The 19,504-nt window shown below is 35.5% G+C and overlaps 1 protein-coding gene and 1 pseudogene across 1 annotated transcript; both read right to left on the bottom strand.

Moving 5' to 3' along the window:
- Nucleotides 1-3,364, bottom strand: LOC149246307 (cytochrome P450 709B1-like; annotated as a pseudogene).
- A 5,655-nt stretch (nt 3,365-9,019) lies between these two features.
- On the bottom strand, nt 9,020-10,320 carry LOC149246308 (anaphase-promoting complex subunit 8-like). Its single transcript, XM_089455660.1, has 2 exons — nt 9,997-10,320; nt 9,020-9,855 (listed from the first exon to the last, which is right to left on the bottom strand). The coding sequence occupies exons 1-2, from the start codon at nt 10,164-10,166 to the stop codon at nt 9,699-9,701; spliced, it is 327 nt and encodes a 108-aa protein (XP_089311786.1). The 5' UTR covers nt 10,167-10,320; the 3' UTR covers nt 9,020-9,698.
- Nucleotides 10,321-19,504: the final 9,184 nt, after the last annotated feature.

Raw genomic sequence — 19,504 nt, forward strand, 5'->3', positions numbered from 1 at the left:
TTACACTTCGATACATTTGAATATAATTTGCATGCCATGTTGAGGCTGTATTGTAACCATGGCGATGGGAGCATGCTTGTATGCTGATGAAAGAGTGAATGAGAATCTCTGTAAAATCATAGCTAATGCAGTCTTGGCCTCCAACAAGCCAAAATTTTGGCCAATACATGTTCTTGGACCCATACCAAATGGTAAAAAGGAATCTGGGTGAGTGGCTACCTTTGAAGGACCATCTACAAATCTTTCGGGCTTAAACATGTTTGCATCTGGCCCCCAAAACTTCTCACTGTGATGCAGTCCCAAATATGAGAAACTCAAGAGTGTGCCTTTTGGGAGTGAGAATGGGCCGAGCTTCATCTCCTTGTTTTCTTCTCTTGTTATCGAATGCGCAGTTGGATATAGCCATAGAGATTCATTTATACCCATAGTCATCTGCCAGCCAGAAAAACCAGACAACCATCACTAAGCTAGCTTACATCAGAAATAATCATTCCTAATCCCGGAATGGATTCATGTACTTGATACTGTTGTACTACCTAGTGACGCTTAGTTGGTAGGGTTGAAATCAAAGTTACCAAGTTTGCTTGGAAAATGTTTCCAGAACCCGGAAGGGTGAGATTTGACTTTCAATTTGGTAAAATACAATATTCTAATTAAATTTTGTTTGAAATTTGGTAGAATTTTTTGAGAATTGAAGTTTAAGTTCTCTCATTTACAAAGTTTCAAATTAATGGTCAAGGTTAAAAAGTTGAGTCCATTTATTTCTTAAAATACATTTGTTTTAGTAAATCAGGACACTTTTATCCATTGATGTTGGGAAAAGTTTTAGCTTTCAAATGAAAACTAGCTATATATTATACAGATCTATACCAGAAAAATTATATCTTTTAAAGATTTAAAGATATAAACTAGAAGGACAATTTTAGGAAAGATGTAGATACTTTTGAGATAGGGAACAAAGCAAACATGCTTCCTCTCCTTGGTTATGCAGGGAGCTAACACTCGTGTGGCTACGCTTTGGTTCAATGACATATCATTGTTCATTCACATATATTAAATGATGACTCTTACGAACAAAAATGATTGCTGAAGTTTTGTTGATTGACAAAATGTAAAATGAAATGGAAAATTGTCCTTAATTGTCTTGATTTATTGAGATGGGCAAACAAGAACTTGCCTTGGTATCAGTGACTAATATGTTTCCTATCCTTAAATAGGTATCAATGATGTCCTTAACTTGGTATCAATGACTAATATGTTTCCTATCCTTAAATAGGACAAAAATGAGAAATAAAAAGAATGATTCATTCAAAACTGAGAAAAGTGATGGAATACATACTGATTTCATACGGCTAAGCATGCTTGCATCTGGTACATCTGTGCCACAAATACCGTCAAATTCTTTTCTTAATATTTCTTGCCAATCTAGGTTTACTGCAAGCAAGAATACTGTCCAGGTTAACAGATTAGAAGATGTCTCATGGCCTGCAAAGAAAAATAGTTTGCATTCATCCATGATTTCATCCATACTTAATGTTAGATTTCTTTCTATGCCACCCAATTCATCATGATTCCAAGAAGGTCATTTCCATAGTCAACCTGACTGGTTGCTGTTGTTCTGGGCTCCAACCTTCTTTGAATTATAGAACTTAGGATTTCTTTAATCCTTCTTTTAATCTGCCATGCATACCTGTTCTTTCTTGTAGGAATATATCTGAAAAAACCCACTAAATGTCAGTCCACAATCCTTAATTATAAGTATTAAGAAGCATTATACTTGTGCGAAATCTCTATGAACTATGTATACCACTTGGTGGAGCTTTATGCGAAAGTAAGAAATCTAAGGATTATGGCATTGACCCATAAAAGCGCAGCACCCAGAGAACGTTAAAAGAAGACATAAACAAAAGTATACATGGACTTGCAATCACATGCAAAACTATATAATTCAAATATAAATAAACTGTAATTACTGGCTTCCTGGGATGAAGATAAAACGTTTAGGTTCAAAAGCCATTTCTTTTAATTCTCTTTGCAATTCAAATACTTCTCTTCCTTCATTGAAACTACTACCGAACGCAGTATGGGATATGATGTCTACTGTTAATGCCATAAATTCTTTATGAACATCAATTTCTTTGCCATGAGATTCTGCTTGAGCCACCATCTCTTGCCAATTCTCGAGCATGGTTGAAGTGCAACCAACCATTCTATTCACCATTGTTTGTCATTCATTTGAACTTAACTGAAGTTAGTAGCCTACTCTATAAGGCTCCAATGCTCAGAGAGTCTCTAACAAATAGTCTTGATAATGTAAATGCTTGTTTGGTAGACATGGGCAAATTCACAGCATATAAATGTAATTTGACAGGCTAGAGGAAAACACTTAAAAATAAGATCTCAAATGGCCATGTAAAAATATTGCTCCAATTGATTAAGTCTTTTCAATTTCAGTGAATTTCAGATACTCCATCTTTATTAAACACCACGTTCTCATGGTGGTTTGCAAGCTCTGACCAACATACCTATGTTCAATAATCCTAGACATACAAGGTGATTCTATACTGCAAAAATCTTCAATTCATTATTCCAGAAGTTGTTATAGTTGATCATCTATTTGCAAATCTTATTATACAGCTACAGTGATTGCAGGACATTTCAAGAGTCCAAACCTTAAGTTTATCAATATTGAAAGCAGGGTTTACAATCCTCCTGTGATGAACCCGCTTCAATCCATTTATGGTGACCAGTGCCTGACCGAGCAAAACCAGTATAAGAGACCTGGCCGGATTCCAACTGTCATAGTGCCCGGACTTGTTTGATAAAAATTCTTTCATTAGTTCTGGTTCTACAATGTAGAGGATTGAACGGCTTCCATACCAGTAGAAAAAGGTCTCTCCTAAACACAAACAAATTACCCCATCAGATAACAATCCCTGTGTCAACATTGACACTATTACAAAACTCCAAACGACTAGCAGCAAGTATATGTTGTAGATTCTAGTAGGCCAATAACTACCAGAGCAACATATGAAAGTAAAAGAAGTCTCTAAAGAAAAGAGAATGAATAACAGAGATAACCATATATTTGACACCACTTATGGTAGTGTGGCATGACTCTAGGAAAAATGTCATGAGAAATATTTTGCGTAGGCTGTGAATAAGCTTCCGTGAGAAGCTCTGTCTCTTTCGGCTTGCTCCCGATCTGGTAAGGTAGACCTCTTATTCCTTGGCTAGTGTAGGCCTTGTGGAACACATCAGGCCTCCATATGAGATCTCTAAGGAGATTGACAACTATGATCCCAAACAAAACAACTAAAATAGAAACCAATGCTTCAACACTGCTTCTAATGTCAATATCCATTATGGAAACCTCACACAACTAATTTGTACTTTAAAGTGCCACATAATAACCCTTAGATTAAATGGTAGCCTCAACTTCCTAATTGCCAAAGACTTCTTATTTCAACTTAAGGTTGCCAAAGACTTCTTATTTCAACTTAGGTTGCCAAAGACTCCTATTTCAACTTAAGGTGGGTGAGCCTCAATTGACTTTCTATTTCAACTTAAGATGAGTGAGCCTCAATTGACTTTTTATTTTTATTTTTTTAATTGACACCCTAGATTGATTCTCAAGGGAATATGCTCAACATATGCTTCATATGAACGCTTATCAACCCCTAGAGAAGAGTTTGTTAGGTTTTTATTTATATTTATTTTTATCTGAATACTTATCAACAGAGTTTGTTAGGTTGCATTGAGAGTGACTTTTTTTTTATTTTTAGTGTGTTATAGAGTTTGTTAGATTGTTTGTTAAGTTTTTATTTTTTTAATATTTTTTATTTTATTTTTTTAATTGATTCTCAAGGGAATCTTCTTAGCATATGCTTCATCTGAATGCCTAGATTGATTCTCAATACTTATCAACAGAGTGTGTTAGGTAGCATTGAGAGTGACTTAATTTTTTAGTGTGTTACAGAGTTTGTTAAGTTTTTATTTTTTAATAATTTTTTATTTTATTTTTGAGTTTGTTAGGTTTTTACTTTTATTTTTTTTATATGAATACTTATCAACAGAGTTTGTTAGGTTGCATTCAGAGTCACTTTTATTTTTATTTTTAGTGTGTTACAGAGTTTGTTAAGTTTTTATTTTTTAATACTTTTTTATTTAATTTTTTTAATTGATTATCAAGGGAATCTTCTCAACATATGCTTCATCTTAATGCCTAGATTGATTCTTATCAAGAGAGTTTGTTAGGTTGCATTGAGAGTCACTTTTATTTTTATTTTAAGTGTGTTACAGAGTTTGTTAGATTGTTTATTAAGTTTTTATTTTTTTAATACTTTTTTATTTCATATATGCTTCATGTGAATTCCTAGATTGATTCTCAAAATATGCTCAAAATATGCTTCATTTGAATGGTTGAGTTTGTTAGGTTTCTATTTTTATTTTCTTTAATTGAGAGCCTAAATTGATTCTCAAGGGAATATTTAGATTGATTCTCAAGGGAATATGCTCAAGCCTATAGAGTGTTAGAGGGTTAGAGAGTTTGTTAGGTTGCATTGACTTTTAATAAATTAAAGAGTTTTCTAGGTTGCATTCTTTGAAATTTTCTTGCCCAAGATTGGACCGCAAGACCTATGAGGACCAAACCTCCCCACCTAACCATTGGACCACATCCTTGGGACTATGTATAAGGTACTTACCAACTTTAAATTGGCACATCAAACCATGATATATGAGATTGTTTGTGGATAAAAAAATCATTAGATAATCATATCAGAGGTTTCAACCAATTAGCCTGTGAAATGGTCATCCGATGTACGAATTTAAGGTTGGTAAGCTACAAAATTATATGGATGGTTTTTGGATGTTTTAATCCTAACCTAACATCATTCATTTGATAACAAATATGAAATGAATTTATTAATGTGTACATGTTTCCATAAAAAAATGTATTAACGTGAAAATATTTCCATAATGTTGGTTTTTAAATTTGTTGGAGGTAAATTGATTGATTTGTATGCAGTTTCTTTTTTATCAATATAAATAAGGTGGGGGGCATCTATTCCGAAGGGCCAAACATATCCCTGATAGGAATTAAGCAGCTCCTTAGGATGATATTGAAAGGTGGAGGGAGTTCATTCCTTAAACTTTATCAGAAAGGTCAAACATATTTCTAAGAGGATGAGCCTAACAGAAGGGAAGGGGATGACAGGTGATTATCCTAACCACTCAATTTAACCAATAGGTATATTTATAAGAGATACTTGAACAACATTTAAGTTAAAATTGTTATTAAATTTTTTAAATTTTTAATTTTTTTACTTTATATTTTTTTAAATATAGATTTTTAAATAATAAATATTATAAATGTATTCCTATTGAAAATTATAATTTAAAAGTTAACGTTAAAAAATGATTATGAATATTTACATCACATTTTAAAAGTTCACGTTAAGTTTTTAAAATTAAAAGTTTTGTATTTTATATATTTTTAAATAAAAATATAAATTTAGAAATTAAGGTTGAAACATACTTATGAATATTTAACTCACAATCTAGAAGTTATACTAATAATAATAATAATAATAATAATAAGTGTATAGTTAGAATTTTAAGTTTGATATTGAAAAATTAATATAGATGAATATAAATTAATTCCCACTCAAACTATAATTATTTTTTCAATTTTTTTTTTTTTTAATAAAAATATGAGAAATGTTTAGAATTCAAAGATATAGGTCACTTAAACTAAAACTACAAATTCTTACTATAATTTATATTAAAAAAATTATATATTATATTTTTGAATTAAAATATATAATACATTTGAGATTAAAAAATGATAGTACATGTCTTTAATTTGAGAGTTTGTGTTTTGGTATACCTTCTTGGCACTGTGTGGATCATTGTAATGCCCTATTTAATCTTATCCTGCAAATTTTACTAAGTGTTTAAAATTCCTTAAAAATGGACTTATAATTATCAAGAAATATTGGTACATACCTACATTGGTGAAACTGTAAATTTAGTACTGATACAAATTTTGTTATTATTCTCAATTTACCTCCCCAAATTTTTAAATTTTGAAAAGACAGAGTCCTCTCCAATTAATTACCAAATTATATATATCTATATATATATATATATATATATATATATACCTCATTCCCAAAATGTCCTCTCATATTTTCTTGGGAGAAGGCATAGTCCTTTCCAATTAATTACCAAATTATATATATTCATCTCTCATCCCCAAAATGTCCTCTCATATTTACTTGGGAGAAGGCGTAGTCCTCTCTAATTAATTACCAAATTACATATATATTCATACCTCATTCCCAAATTGTCCTCTCACATTTACTTGGGAGAAGACATGGTCCTCTCTAATTAATTACCAATTTATATATTCATCTCTCATCCCCAAAATGTCCTCTCACATTTACTTGGGAGAAGACATGGTCCTCTCCAATTAATTACCAATTTATATATTCACATCTCATCCCCAAAATATTTACTTGGGAGAAGACATGGTCTTTTCCAATTAATTACCCAATTTTATATTCATATCACATTTGCAAATGTCCTCTCATGTTTACTTGGGAGAAGAGAAGTCAAATGTAAGGATGAGGGAGAAGTTATGACATTAATGAAAGGTGGTTGAGGCGGAGAAGAGAAGGGGGCATAAAAGAGGAAGGATGAGGGGAGGAAGGGGGACCTTGGATCTTGCTTTGGTTTTGGTTGGGTTGTGATTTTGGAGGAATTGTTTGAGAGAGAGGAGGGGAGTATTGTTTTATCTTGGACACACCACATCTGGTTGGACTTGGGCTCGGAGGGCTAGGGAACTTGTGGAGGTTTCCTGGGCTAGGAATTACTTCCTAGTAGGCTGGGAGGTAAATTCAGTCAGTAGTCAAGATGAGCATTCCAGCAGGAGCAACAGCTTAAGGGTATCTCCACCAGGCCATCGGTACAGGTATTCCTCTATGTATGATTACTTATGTAAGTGATTGAAATGAAATGTTCACTATTTAAATTGTAGGAATTAGATTTTAGATGGTAAAATATCATCGTTTATTATTGCATTTAAAATTAGAGAATATAGATCTGGTAGAGGACCCTAGGAGGGGACATTACATATGGTATCAGAGCCCAAATTCAAAATCTAGACCCAATACCCACTAGACACAAATCTCCACTATTTTTTTTTTTTTAATTATGTGGATCTGATTTCTCCACCTTCCCCTCTTCAGTAGAAAGGCCAACACTTCCTGGAAGACCAACCAATGCGTCCCACAAAGAATCAAGCTCCACTAACCTCATTACTTCATTTACAAAGGCTTCACGTGTTTCCTTGTCCACATCTCTAAGAAGTTGTAACCATGAGTACATACAACCCAGAGTCGTACATTTCTAACTCAAAGAAGTGTCCTGCAACATGTATTGCTAACTCCAAATTGCCATGGATCCTGCAAGCATTCAACAATGCTCCCCAAATACCCACATTAGGCTCATATGGCATACTATTGATATAGTCCTCTACTTCATTCAGGAGGCCTGCTTGGCCAATAAGATCAATCATACATGCATAGTACTCAATTCCTGGCCCAAGATTGTAATCCTGACTCATGGAATTGAAGTATTGGTGACCCTCATTGACTAAACCTGTATGGTGGTATGCAGAAAGAACACTAATAAATGTAATATGGTATGGATTGATACCTGTCTGTAGCATTTGTTTGAATATCTTAAGGACACAATGCCTGAACATGATTCAGTTTCATGGAATTCTATCATCATCGGATATGTTGAACATGGGTATGGCAAAGTAATTTACCATCCAGAGGATCTCCCAATGTTGGGTGTTCAGAAATACCAATCATCCAAATTCCTATAATTTACTGACTTCGAGTAAACATTCTCCTCGTGCTTTTCATTTCTCTGTGGTGACGGGTAAATATTTTGCCTGAAATATCAGAATCTTTACTCCAAGAGCATAATGAACAACTATACCAGTTGTGAAAATCGACATAACAATATGCACTGACCATTTTTAGCATCGGGTAAAGCTTGAAAGGATGACATCAAAATTGAATCCATAAACTATGAAATGTGAAGGTTTTGAATAAGGAACTAGAACTGTAATGGTTTTCAAGAATGGAGAGAAAGGCACAGTAAGCGGAGTCCTGCCCAGGGCTACATTAATGGCAACTTTTGAAAACTATCTGGACTGCTAGTGAAAGAGTAAAAAAAAAAATTCTGATATAAATTTCCAGATATGGTTCAGCTTTCAAGACTGTCTTTTGGGATAGTGTTGATTTTCCCACTGGAAAAATGACATTTAAAAAAAAATGTCCACTATCAAAGAAAACAAATTACTTTTAAGCTGTTGTGCACGTTAAGATGTGAACTATTTTGTGAGATGGTTTTTGTTCATATGTAGATCTTGATTGAAATAATATTCTGAGCCATAGGTGAAGTCATCATGTTGTGTTTGGAAATAATTCCAGTGCTAAACACTAGAACTACGTTTGTTACAAATTGTCGACTCTTTGCTAGTTGATCTCGAGTGTTTTCCATTGATGTAAGTGTGGCTTGAGGTGGAGAGACAAATATAGGAGGCATTGTGTCGAATAGAGTCCATGCATATTTTATATTTCCGCATTTGGCATACATGATAATGAGGGCATTTCCCACAAACAAATAAGATTCAAATCCAGCTTTGAATATCTTTACCTTGTTTCAAAGCTGCCAAGTTGGCACTTGCACCCACAACACAAGCATAGGTGATCCAATCTGGATTAGTGTTTCCTTCATGCATTTGACTAAACAGTTTTAAAAGCCTCTTCACCCAAAACCATGTTGGACATATGCTACAATCATCGAATTCCAGGATACTACATTTCGCTCAGACATACTATCAAATAGGTGGCTTGCAAGATCTATATACCCAAACCTTGCATATACTGTAAATTATTGTAGTCCAGGATATTACATCCTGAACAACCATTTTGTCGAATACATGTTTGGCATCTTCTATGCTCATGCAACTTGCATACATTGTAACAAGGGCATTACCAATAAAAACATGTCATTCAAATCTTGCCCTAATGGTGTATGCATGAAATTGCATATTCTATTTCAAATCAGCCAGGTTGGCGCAAGCGCTGATAACAATGACACAAGTAAACTAGTCTGGCTTCGTGCCTACCTGTAGCAATTGGTAGAAGACTTTCAAGGCCTCCTCACTCTACTTCATTGAGCATGACCAGAGATCACCGCAGTCCATAAGACAACATTCCTTTTAGGAATTATCTCAAAGAAGTAGCGAGCATCATTTACACTACCACATTTAGCATACATATCGATAATGGCACTACCAACAAACACATTAGACTCATAAGTAGATTTGATAATAAGGGAATGAACTTGTTGTCCCTGTTCTAGAGCCTCCATCCCTGCACACACACTGCAAATACTGCCAAAGGTGAAATGGTCCAGCTTCATGTTTAACCTGTACATCCGGCAAAAGAGTTTAAGAGCCTCTTCATCATACCCATGCTATGCATAGCTCATAATAATCACATTCCAGGAAACAGTGTCTCGTTTGGGCATTTTCTCGAGAAAATGTTGAGCATTCAACACCTCCCCCCCCAAAAAAAAATTAACATATCCTATCAAAAATATATTACTTGACATTACAGTCCCTCTAGGCATTCTGTCAAACACTTTGTGTACATCCTCCTCTCCCTCCTTGCCGAGGAGGAAGAACTCCCCCTGTCTGTCCGAATAAACGCCGGAAAAGAACTCAGCGATCTCTCCTCTTCCTCTAAACCCATCAACTGCTTTGTGACCCTACAAAGACATGATAGATAAATAGTCTCAATCACACAAATTCACTTTCAAAATGAAGACATTGCTATGCATTTTGGGCTTAAATTAATTCTGGAAATGAGGCCTTGGATGATGGGAAAAGAAAAATGTAACGGATTTTACCATTTGGCAGCAGTGTAGGGGCCTCGATCCCTCAACTGCCGAATGGCTTTGTGAAGTTCAAGACGATAGTTCTCTTTTTGTCCCATTTCTTCTGTGATCTCTTGTTCCTGCAAACCCTTGCTAGACTTCCTCCTCCTCATTGGTGTTTTTCCCTCCTCTACAACTCCCATTTATTCAAACTCGGAATTTTAATTGTGGATTTTACCTGTCAATGGATTGCACAAGTTTCAAACACGACTCCACCATTTTAGGCTTAAGCTAACTATAACCCAAATTTTGCAGTCAAACCTTTGTGTTTTTGACGGTGTTTAGAGCAGTCGGAGTATTTAGAGCTCTAGAAGATAATACACATAATGCCCGATGTTTAGTTTTTTTTTTAAATTTAAGTCTCAAAAAAAAAATGGTTGTGAAACTGAATCACCACAATCAATGAGCCCAAAAACCACAAAAGAAAAATCTCCATAAGCCGTTTACAATATGAAGGAGCCAGAATTGCTCCTAAATATTACATAATGTCAAATTCTAGGACTATTGTGCCATATTAGGTAGTGCATGAGCCATGATAGGCTATAGGAAGAGGACGAGCCATAAATTCCCCTAAAGATTACACTTAGGATTATTGTGGTCATATTAGGTAGAGAATTGTCTTTATTTAGATGGAAATGTCTTATTTTCAAATTGTCTTTATTTACATGGTAATGTTTTGGTTTTCAAATTGTCTTTATTTACATGGTAATATCTTCATTTTCAAATTGTCTTTATTTACATGGTAATGTAGGAATTAAGAATAGTGATAATTTTTATTTTCTTTATTATTTTTTTTAGTTTTAGGTTTAAACATTTTCCTATCTTAGAAGTCATTTAATCAATAATTGTTGGAGAAATTTAAGTTATACTTAGAACCAAACCAACTTTTACCATTATCATTTGAATATATATATTATCATTATTTATAAAAACTTGTCATTTTAATGAGTAAGGTCACTATGAATTATTGTGTTGCCTTAGCGTTTATGAACAATGCTAGTAGCTCTATGCCTAAAGTGCCATATAGAACTTCAACATGGAGATGTTAATTAATATCGTGATAAATGTAGCTTTACTTTAATTAAGTGGTAGTGGCCTGTATAGGTGTAATATTGGCATGCGGTCATGAATCTCAACATTTGGTTGTTTTGTTATGTTATGGTATGTGTTTTGTTTGTTCTCGCTTTGAGAATAAGCACATTATATGTGTTGTATTCTGTGTGTTGCAGTTTGGGGTTGGAAATTTTGCATTAGGGTTTTAATTGGTTTAATGTAGTTGTGATTAGTCACACTGTGTTTTATTAAGGTAAGGATAATTTAAATTTATGTTAATATTTTTTTATGTAAATAATTAAATTTTTTTTTTTACCAAAACATTTAAATAATGTATGTGAGTCAGCTAAGAGTGGATAAGTCCTATGTTGGATTAATGAGTCTTGCGTATCTTACAGATATTTGAACAATTCAAATGGTGAGGATGCGAAGAAGTCAAGGTCAAGGAGGGTCATCACAAGGACCTTCTACTAATAACCCGTTACCTTCACTAGAGTTAACTCTCATCTTGCATTCCCTAGAGGTGATTAATGAGGCTTTAAAAGGGCGCCAAACAATTGAAGTGGAAGTAGAGCACCCTCCATCAAGGTTAGGAAATCTCGAGGGATCAAGAGACTCTGATAGAGGACCTCCAATTGAGGACATTACTAGGGAGCTCCAAAAGATTAAGCTCCCAGAGTTTGCAGGAGGTCGTGCCAGTGAATGTGCAGAAGCTTGGTTAGAAGGAATGAGAAGGTGCTTCGCACTAAGGGATTACAATTCCAATTCAAAAGCTAAAATAGCAATATTCCAACTCAGAGATAGTGCTCTGAATTGGTGGGGTAACTTGGAGCATCAACTACACCTCACTCTAGACATAGTTACTTGGGAATTATTTGAGGAGAGATTCAGGAAAAAGTACCTGCCAACATATTATGAAGAACAACAGGTAGGAGCCTTCCATGCCCTGGTACAGGGAAATCGTACAGTAGAAGAATATGAAATTAAATTCATGGAATTGGTCAAGTATGTCTCCTACATGGATACTGACCAGTGCCAAGTGGATCATTTTATTTATGGATTGAACCCTAAGATTAGGGCAATGGTGCGGATGTGGAAACCACCCTCAGTTGCAGAAGCTGTAGAACGGGCTTGTTATGTCAAAGAACACTTAGACTTAAAGGGTGGAGGCAAAGCCATTTTTCCACGCCAACCAGGGTTTATGGGAAAGGCCCCTCGTACCTTCCCTAGGGGAGGAAATTTGAGGCCATCACCATATGGAAACAGGGTTGTACCTAGAGCACTGACAGTGGGGATTTCAATGGTTACTAGGGCAGCTTCACCCGCAACTTCAAGGGCACATACAAATCAAAGTCATACACGAGGAGAAACAAGTGGGGGCAGGGGTCCCAGGGGAAGGAACTCTTTCCAAAGAACTCCACAACATTCGGTTCAAGGTCTACCATGCATCACTTGTTGGGGATGCAGAGGACCTCATTACCAGCGAGACTACCCTGAGTTACAAGTTGGTAAAAACCATAAAGAAGGAAAGGCACCAGTGGGGGGGCAAGTAGCCGCCATCGAATCTATGTAACGGTTGACAACCAGCAAGTTGAACACCAGTCTGCCATGGTAAAAACCTCAGGTATGATAAACAAAGTAAAAGTTAAAATTTTGTTTGATTCTGGTGCTATAAATAGTTTCTTTTGATGAGTTGCATTAGAAAAATGTGGGATGGCAGCCTATGAGAACGATGACTTTAAATAAGTTGAGATGGCTTATGGGATAAAACAAGCAGTAGGACTTAGTGTTGACCAATGCCAGGTAAACCTCGGTGTGTGTATGACTAAGTTGAAGGCATACGTCACAACATTAGGGACATATGATGTAATTATTGGAATGGACTGGCTAGAAGCTCATTGAGCTTTGGTAGACTATTTCAAGAAGAAGGTGATTTGTTTAGATGATGAAGGTAGGCCAATTGAGATTTTTGGAATCAAGAGGGGAGTGTCGCTACAATTCATATCCATGATGAAGGTAAAACATTGTCTCCGAAAACGTTGCAAGCTATATGTGGTCAAGCCTGTAAGTGACCAGAAAGGACCCTCCCTAGATCAACATCCAATTTTTTCAAAATTCAAGGATATTTTTCCTAAGGAATTGCCTGGATTACCTCCTGAAAGGGAGATTGATTTCACAATCAACATAAAACCTAGTGCAGAACCAATATCTAAGACACCCTATAGGATGACAACTCTAGAACTTTGTGAGTTGCAGATGTAGTTAAAAGAGCTCTTAGACTTGGGATTTATCAGACCTAGTATTTCACCTTGGGGTGCACTAGTGATTTTTGTCAAGAAGAAGGATGGTTCCTTGCAGCTATGCATAGATTATAGAGACTTAAATAGAGCCACAATAAAGAATAGGTACCTGATACCTCGAATAGATTACCTATTTGATCAAATGAAGGGAGCAATGGTTTCCTCAAAAATCGATCTACGATTTGGATACCACCAATTGAGGATTAAGGAAGAGGACATCTCAAAAAATGCATTTCGAACTTGGTTTGGGCATTATGAGTTCGTAGTTGTTCCATTTGGTTTAACCAATGCACCAACAATATTCATGAGCCTCATGAATGGTGTGTTTAGGAAGTATTTGGACCAATTTGTGCAAGTCTTCCTCAACGACATTCTTTTGTACTCCAAGAATGAAAAGGAGCATGAAAAGCACCTAAGGGTGGTATTGACTTGTTTAAATGAAAATAAATTGTATGGGAAATTGTCAAAATGTTCCTTCTTTTAGAAGAAAGTTCATTACCTTGGGCACATCATTTCAGGAGAAGGGAAGGCCATAATGGATTGGCCAGTACCAAAAAATGCCCATGAGGTACGTAGTTTTATGGGGCTAGCAGGGTATTATCACAGGTTTGTGGAAGGGTTTTCAAAGATTGCAAAATCCATCACCACATTACAGCAAAACGGGTCAGGTATGAATGGGCATATGAATGTGACACTGCATTCACAGAACTAAAGAGGTTACTAACTAGTGCATTGATCCTTCAAGTACCAGACATGGAAAAGGACTTCACTATTTGCAGCGATGCTTCAGCGCATGGATTGGGTGTAGTATTGATGTAAGAAGGTGGAGTAATAGCTTACGCATCTATAAAATTGAAGAAACATGAAGAATTGTATGCTACCCATGACTTAGAATTAGCAATAGTGATGTTAGCCTTGAAACTGTGGAGACACTACCTCATTGGGAGAAGATTTGAGTTAAGAACAGATCATCAAAGCCTGAAGCATCTCTTCACTCAAAGGGATTTGAACACCAGACAAAGGCGGTGGAGCGAATTCATCAGCGAGTATGATTTTGAGATCTCATACATCAAGGAAAAGGAGAATGTGGTGGCAGATGCACTAAGCAAGAGATCATGAACCTTCTCCCTAGTAGCCTTAAAGGTAGATTTAAGGGAATGTGTGTTGGAGAAACTCTTTGAAGATAGTTGGTATCTAAAGGTCATCTCAACACTCCAGAGTGGGAAGCAAATAAAACCAAAGTTTGAGGGATATGTCCTTGAACCAGATGGGCTATTGAGATTTCAAGGGAGAATGTACATACCTAAGGAAGGGGGTATAAGAAGAACCATCCTCAAAGAGTCACATAGAGAACTCTATTGTGCACATACTGGAGTAAAGAAGATGTACGCTGACACGAAGAAACTATTATTTTTGCCAGGCATGAAGCATGACATAGTCCAGTTTGTTGCTAAATGTCTTGAATGTCATCGAATGAAGGCTGATCATCGCCATCTAGCAGGACTCCTACAACCACATGACATCCCCATATCTAAATGGGAGGTAATTTCCATGGATTTTGTTGTGGGTTTGGCACTCACTTCACAGAGGCACAATGCTATATTGCTTATAGTTGATAAATTGACCAAAAGTGCCCATTTCATTCCAGTAAGAGACACTTACGATGTTACAGATGTGGCATGAGTGTTTATAAGTGAAGTTATTTGACTACACGGGTTACCCACAAAGATCATTTCTCATAGAGACTCTCGATTTACATCTAGGTTTTGGAGTTTGCAGTGAGCACTAGGGACTTAGTTGAACGTGAGCACTACATATCATCCAGAAACAGATGGGAAGGCTGAAAGAGTAAATCAGGTTCTCGAGGACATGCTTAGGATGTACGTCATGGATAATCGGACTCAGTGGGAAAGGTACTTACCATTGGTAGATTTTTCCTATAATAACAGTTACCACAGTTCAATTGGGATGCCTCCTTATCAAGCTCTATATGGAAGGCCATGTAGGATGCCGTTGAGTTGGGAAAAGTTGGAGGACTGAGTAATAGTTGGCTCAGAATTAGTTCAAGAAATGGAGGAATAGGTAAAGAAGATTCGACAAAGGTTAAAGGAAGCACAAGATAGACAGAAGAGTTATGCTGATTCACATAGGATTGATCACAGTTATGAAGTAGGGGACCAAGTTTTTATTCGTATCTAACCCAAAAAAAGCACCATTCGGTTTGGGAAGGGAACGAAATTGTCACCTCGGTTCATAGGAACTTTTAGGATCAAGGAGAAGATTGGACCTGTTGCCTATCATCTTGTATTGCCACCCCATTTGCATAAAACTCATGATGTTTTTCATGTATCTATTTTACAACATTATGTTTCTAATGAATCTCACAAACTGGATTGGAGCGAATTGCAGGTTTCAGACATGGGAACCGTAGTGGTCGAACCATTATGCATATTGGACCATAGGGTTTGATAGCTCAGACATCACACGATGGACCAAGTTAAGGTCCAATTGGACAAGTATAGCCCAGGATCTGTTACCTGGGAGGATGCAGAAACTATACATCATGACTACCCCTCACGTTTTGAGCATCTGTGATGCCCATTTTGACATAGATAACTACCTATGTTGAAACTCTATTTTACAGTTCCATGTTATTTATTTATGAATTCTATGTAATATTGATGCATTTAGTTGGACATGTGAAACTACTTATATAAATCATTTGATGGATTTGGTATTGATGATGGAAATGGTTGATGTGTGGCCTAAATGTATGACTCACATAGTGATGAATTATCTACTGCATGACTTATCAGAATTATTTGTTTCATATATGGCTCAAGTGGATATGATTTGTTTAATAAATGACTTAGTGAATTTATGATTTATTTCCAGTATGAACTATAAGATTGACACGTGGATACTGGACTTGATAACATGATGATTAAAGATCACTTATATATCTTGTTGTTATTTAAATGCATGAATGAGAGCCAATCCGCAGGTTGGAAAGAACTATATGATAGCCGATATCTATTCTTCCATTGAGGGAAGGTTGAGACATCTCATGGGGAAAGGTATAATGTACATTGTTCTATTACATTTGGTATCTATTGATATGCACTCTTATGACATGAGTACAATGTAAATGACAGGTGGCAAGATGACCTGACTAGATTATTTGATGACAAGTCCAACCAACGCTGTAGTGTGGGCCATATTAGGGCGTTGACCCTAGTTGTGAGGAGGGGTGGAGGTAATTCCCACCGTCTAACCTCCAAACCTGGAATTGTGGGAGGGCAGTGGTGGACACGCTCCCTTGGATGTGTGATGATGATTGCCAGTTGCCTGTTGGGGAAGTTAGGTCAATATAGTCGACGCTTCTGCCATATTGGTTTTATCAGTGGTTAGATTGGTATAGTTGATGCCTCTATATATAGCAGTAGAGGATGGATAGGGTGGGAACGGAAGTAGGTCAAGGGGGATAGGAGGATATAGATCAATTGGAGACTCTTGATGGGAAGTAATGTCATTGTCTGACTTATCAAATTTTACTACTATAACTCTCTCTCCATTTGTTATGCCTTATTGCTAAACTGCTTCGAACTCTTGTATCTTTTACACTCTAACTTCGGGACGAAGTTTTCTAAAGAAGGAGTGTACGTAATGCCCTATTTAATCTTGTCCTGCAAATTTTACTAAGTGTTTAAAATTCCTTAAAAACAAACTTATAATTATCAAGAAATATTGGTACATACCTACATTGGTGAAACTGTAACTTTAGTACTGATATAAATTTTGTTATGATTCCCAATTTACCTCCCTAAATTTTTAAATTTTGAGAAGACATAGCCCTCTGCAATTAATTACCAAATTATATATATTCATCTCTCATCCTCAAAATGTCCTCTCATATTTACTTGGGAGAAGGCATAGTACTCTCCAGTTAATTACCAAATTATATATATATTCATACCTCATTCCCAAAATTTCCTCTCATATTTTCTTGGGAGAAGGCATAGTCCTCTCCAATTAATTACCAAATTATATATATTCATCTCTCGTCCCCAAAATGTCCTCTCATATTTACTTGGGAGAAGGCATAGTCCTCTCCAATTAATTACCAAATTATATATATATTCATACCTCATTCCCAAAATGTTCTCTCACATTTACTTGGGAGAAGACATGATCCTCTCTAATTAATTATCAACTTATATATTCATCTCTCATCCCCAAAATGTCCTCTCACATTTACTTTGGACAAGACATCGTCCTCTCCAACTAATTACCAATTTATATATTCATCTCTCATTCCCAAAATATTTACTTGGGAGAAGACATGGTCCTCTCCAATTAATTATCAAATTTTATATTCATATCACATTCCCAATTGTCTTCTCATGTTTACTTGGGAGAAGAGAAGTCAAATGTAAGGATGAGGGAGAAGTTATGACATTAATGAGAGGTGGTTGAGGTGGAGAAGAGAAGGGGGCATAAAAGGGGAAGGATGAGGGGAGGAAGGGGGATCTTGGATCTTGCTTTGGTTTTGGTTGGGTTGTGGTTTTGGAGGAATTGTTTAAGAGAGAGGAGGGGAGTATTGTTTTATCTTGAACACACTACATCTAGTTGGACTTGGGCTTGGAGGGCTAGGGAACCTATGGAGGTTTCCAGGGCTAGGAATTACTTTCTAGTAGGCTGGGAGGTAAATTTAGTTAGTAGTCAAGAGGAGCATTCCAACAGGAGCAATAGTTCAAGGGCATCTTCATGGGGCCATCAGTACAGGTATTCCTTTATGCATATATTACTTATGTAAGTGATTGAAATGAAATGTTCACTATTTAAATTGTAGGAATTAGATTTTAAATGGTAAAATATCATCGTTTAAATGTCCTATCAGGAAAATTTAAATTATTTCCCTTTTATTGCATTTAAAATTAGAGAATATATATCTGGTAGAGGACCCTAGGAGGGGACCTTACAAACATTTTTTTGTGGCTATGGAGATGTTTGTTTTGTACAACGAGTTATGCTCTTTGAATTCAGAGTTGTTATTTCCTTTTTTGGATCATATTAGTGTTTCCTTCTTTGGATCTCCATGGATTTCGATGGATTTCCTGTTTTGCTAAAAATCTATTTTTTATTATGTGTATTGGTGTAATTAATGTTTTAGATATCTAACAAACTTGCTTTACTAAGTCATAAGTAACTAAATTATAATATTAGTTTATTTGAACATAATAAGTGTTAAACTTATATAGATTTTAAAAGAAACATGTAACAAGATTATTAGCCATGGAGATTTATCACTACTTTATCATGGAAATTTCTTACAATATAATGTGCAATATCACATCTTATCATTACCACATGCTATAAAAACCATAAGTGAATTCTTATGACACTTCTTCATGTGACATTATTTTTAACTTCTAAATTAAATTAAAATGGAAAAAAAATGTGTATACTATTAAGCTAGCACACCTAAATTTAATTCTACTAATATGTTCATCCCCAATTTTGTCCACATATAAATTTACAATGTAGATATAATCAAATTTCATAAAACTAGTTTTGAAAACATTGAGTGTGTTTGAACGCAACTCGCAACTTACATAACCATATTGTTTAATAAATAAAATAATAAAAATAAAGAAATTTCAGTGTTAACTTCATAACACTCTTGAACATAGAAAATTATTATGCCATAAGGAATTCCCCTTTGAGAAGAACTCCCTTAGCTGCCACTTTCCATCATTTACCCCTACCAATTTTTTTGTTAGACAATTGAAATATTATCCGTCGTTGATGCAGGTTGTGGTTGGTTAAGGTATACCCATAATCTTATACATATAACCTTTGTTGTGGCTTACCTTATTGGCGGTGTGTGGACCCTCTTTTATGGGTTTGAAGCTTTTTTTAATGTTAAACCATGTATGCTCTTTTTGAATTTAGAGTTGTTATTTCCTTTTCTTGGACCATTTTATTGTTTTCCTTCTCTAGATCTCCATGGATTTTGATGGATTTCTTGTTTTGTTGATTGCAAGTTTTATTTCTACTGATTGAGAGCAGATTATAATATGAGGTGTGGTTGGGATCAAAAACATCACAATAATACTCAAGTATTA

This window comes from Pinus tabuliformis, chromosome 7 (assembly GCF_031772625.1).
Source record: "Pinus tabuliformis cultivar Carrire ecotype Pingquan chromosome 7, CPIR1, whole genome shotgun sequence".
Lineage (NCBI taxonomy): Eukaryota > Viridiplantae > Streptophyta > Pinopsida > Pinales > Pinaceae > Pinus > Pinus tabuliformis.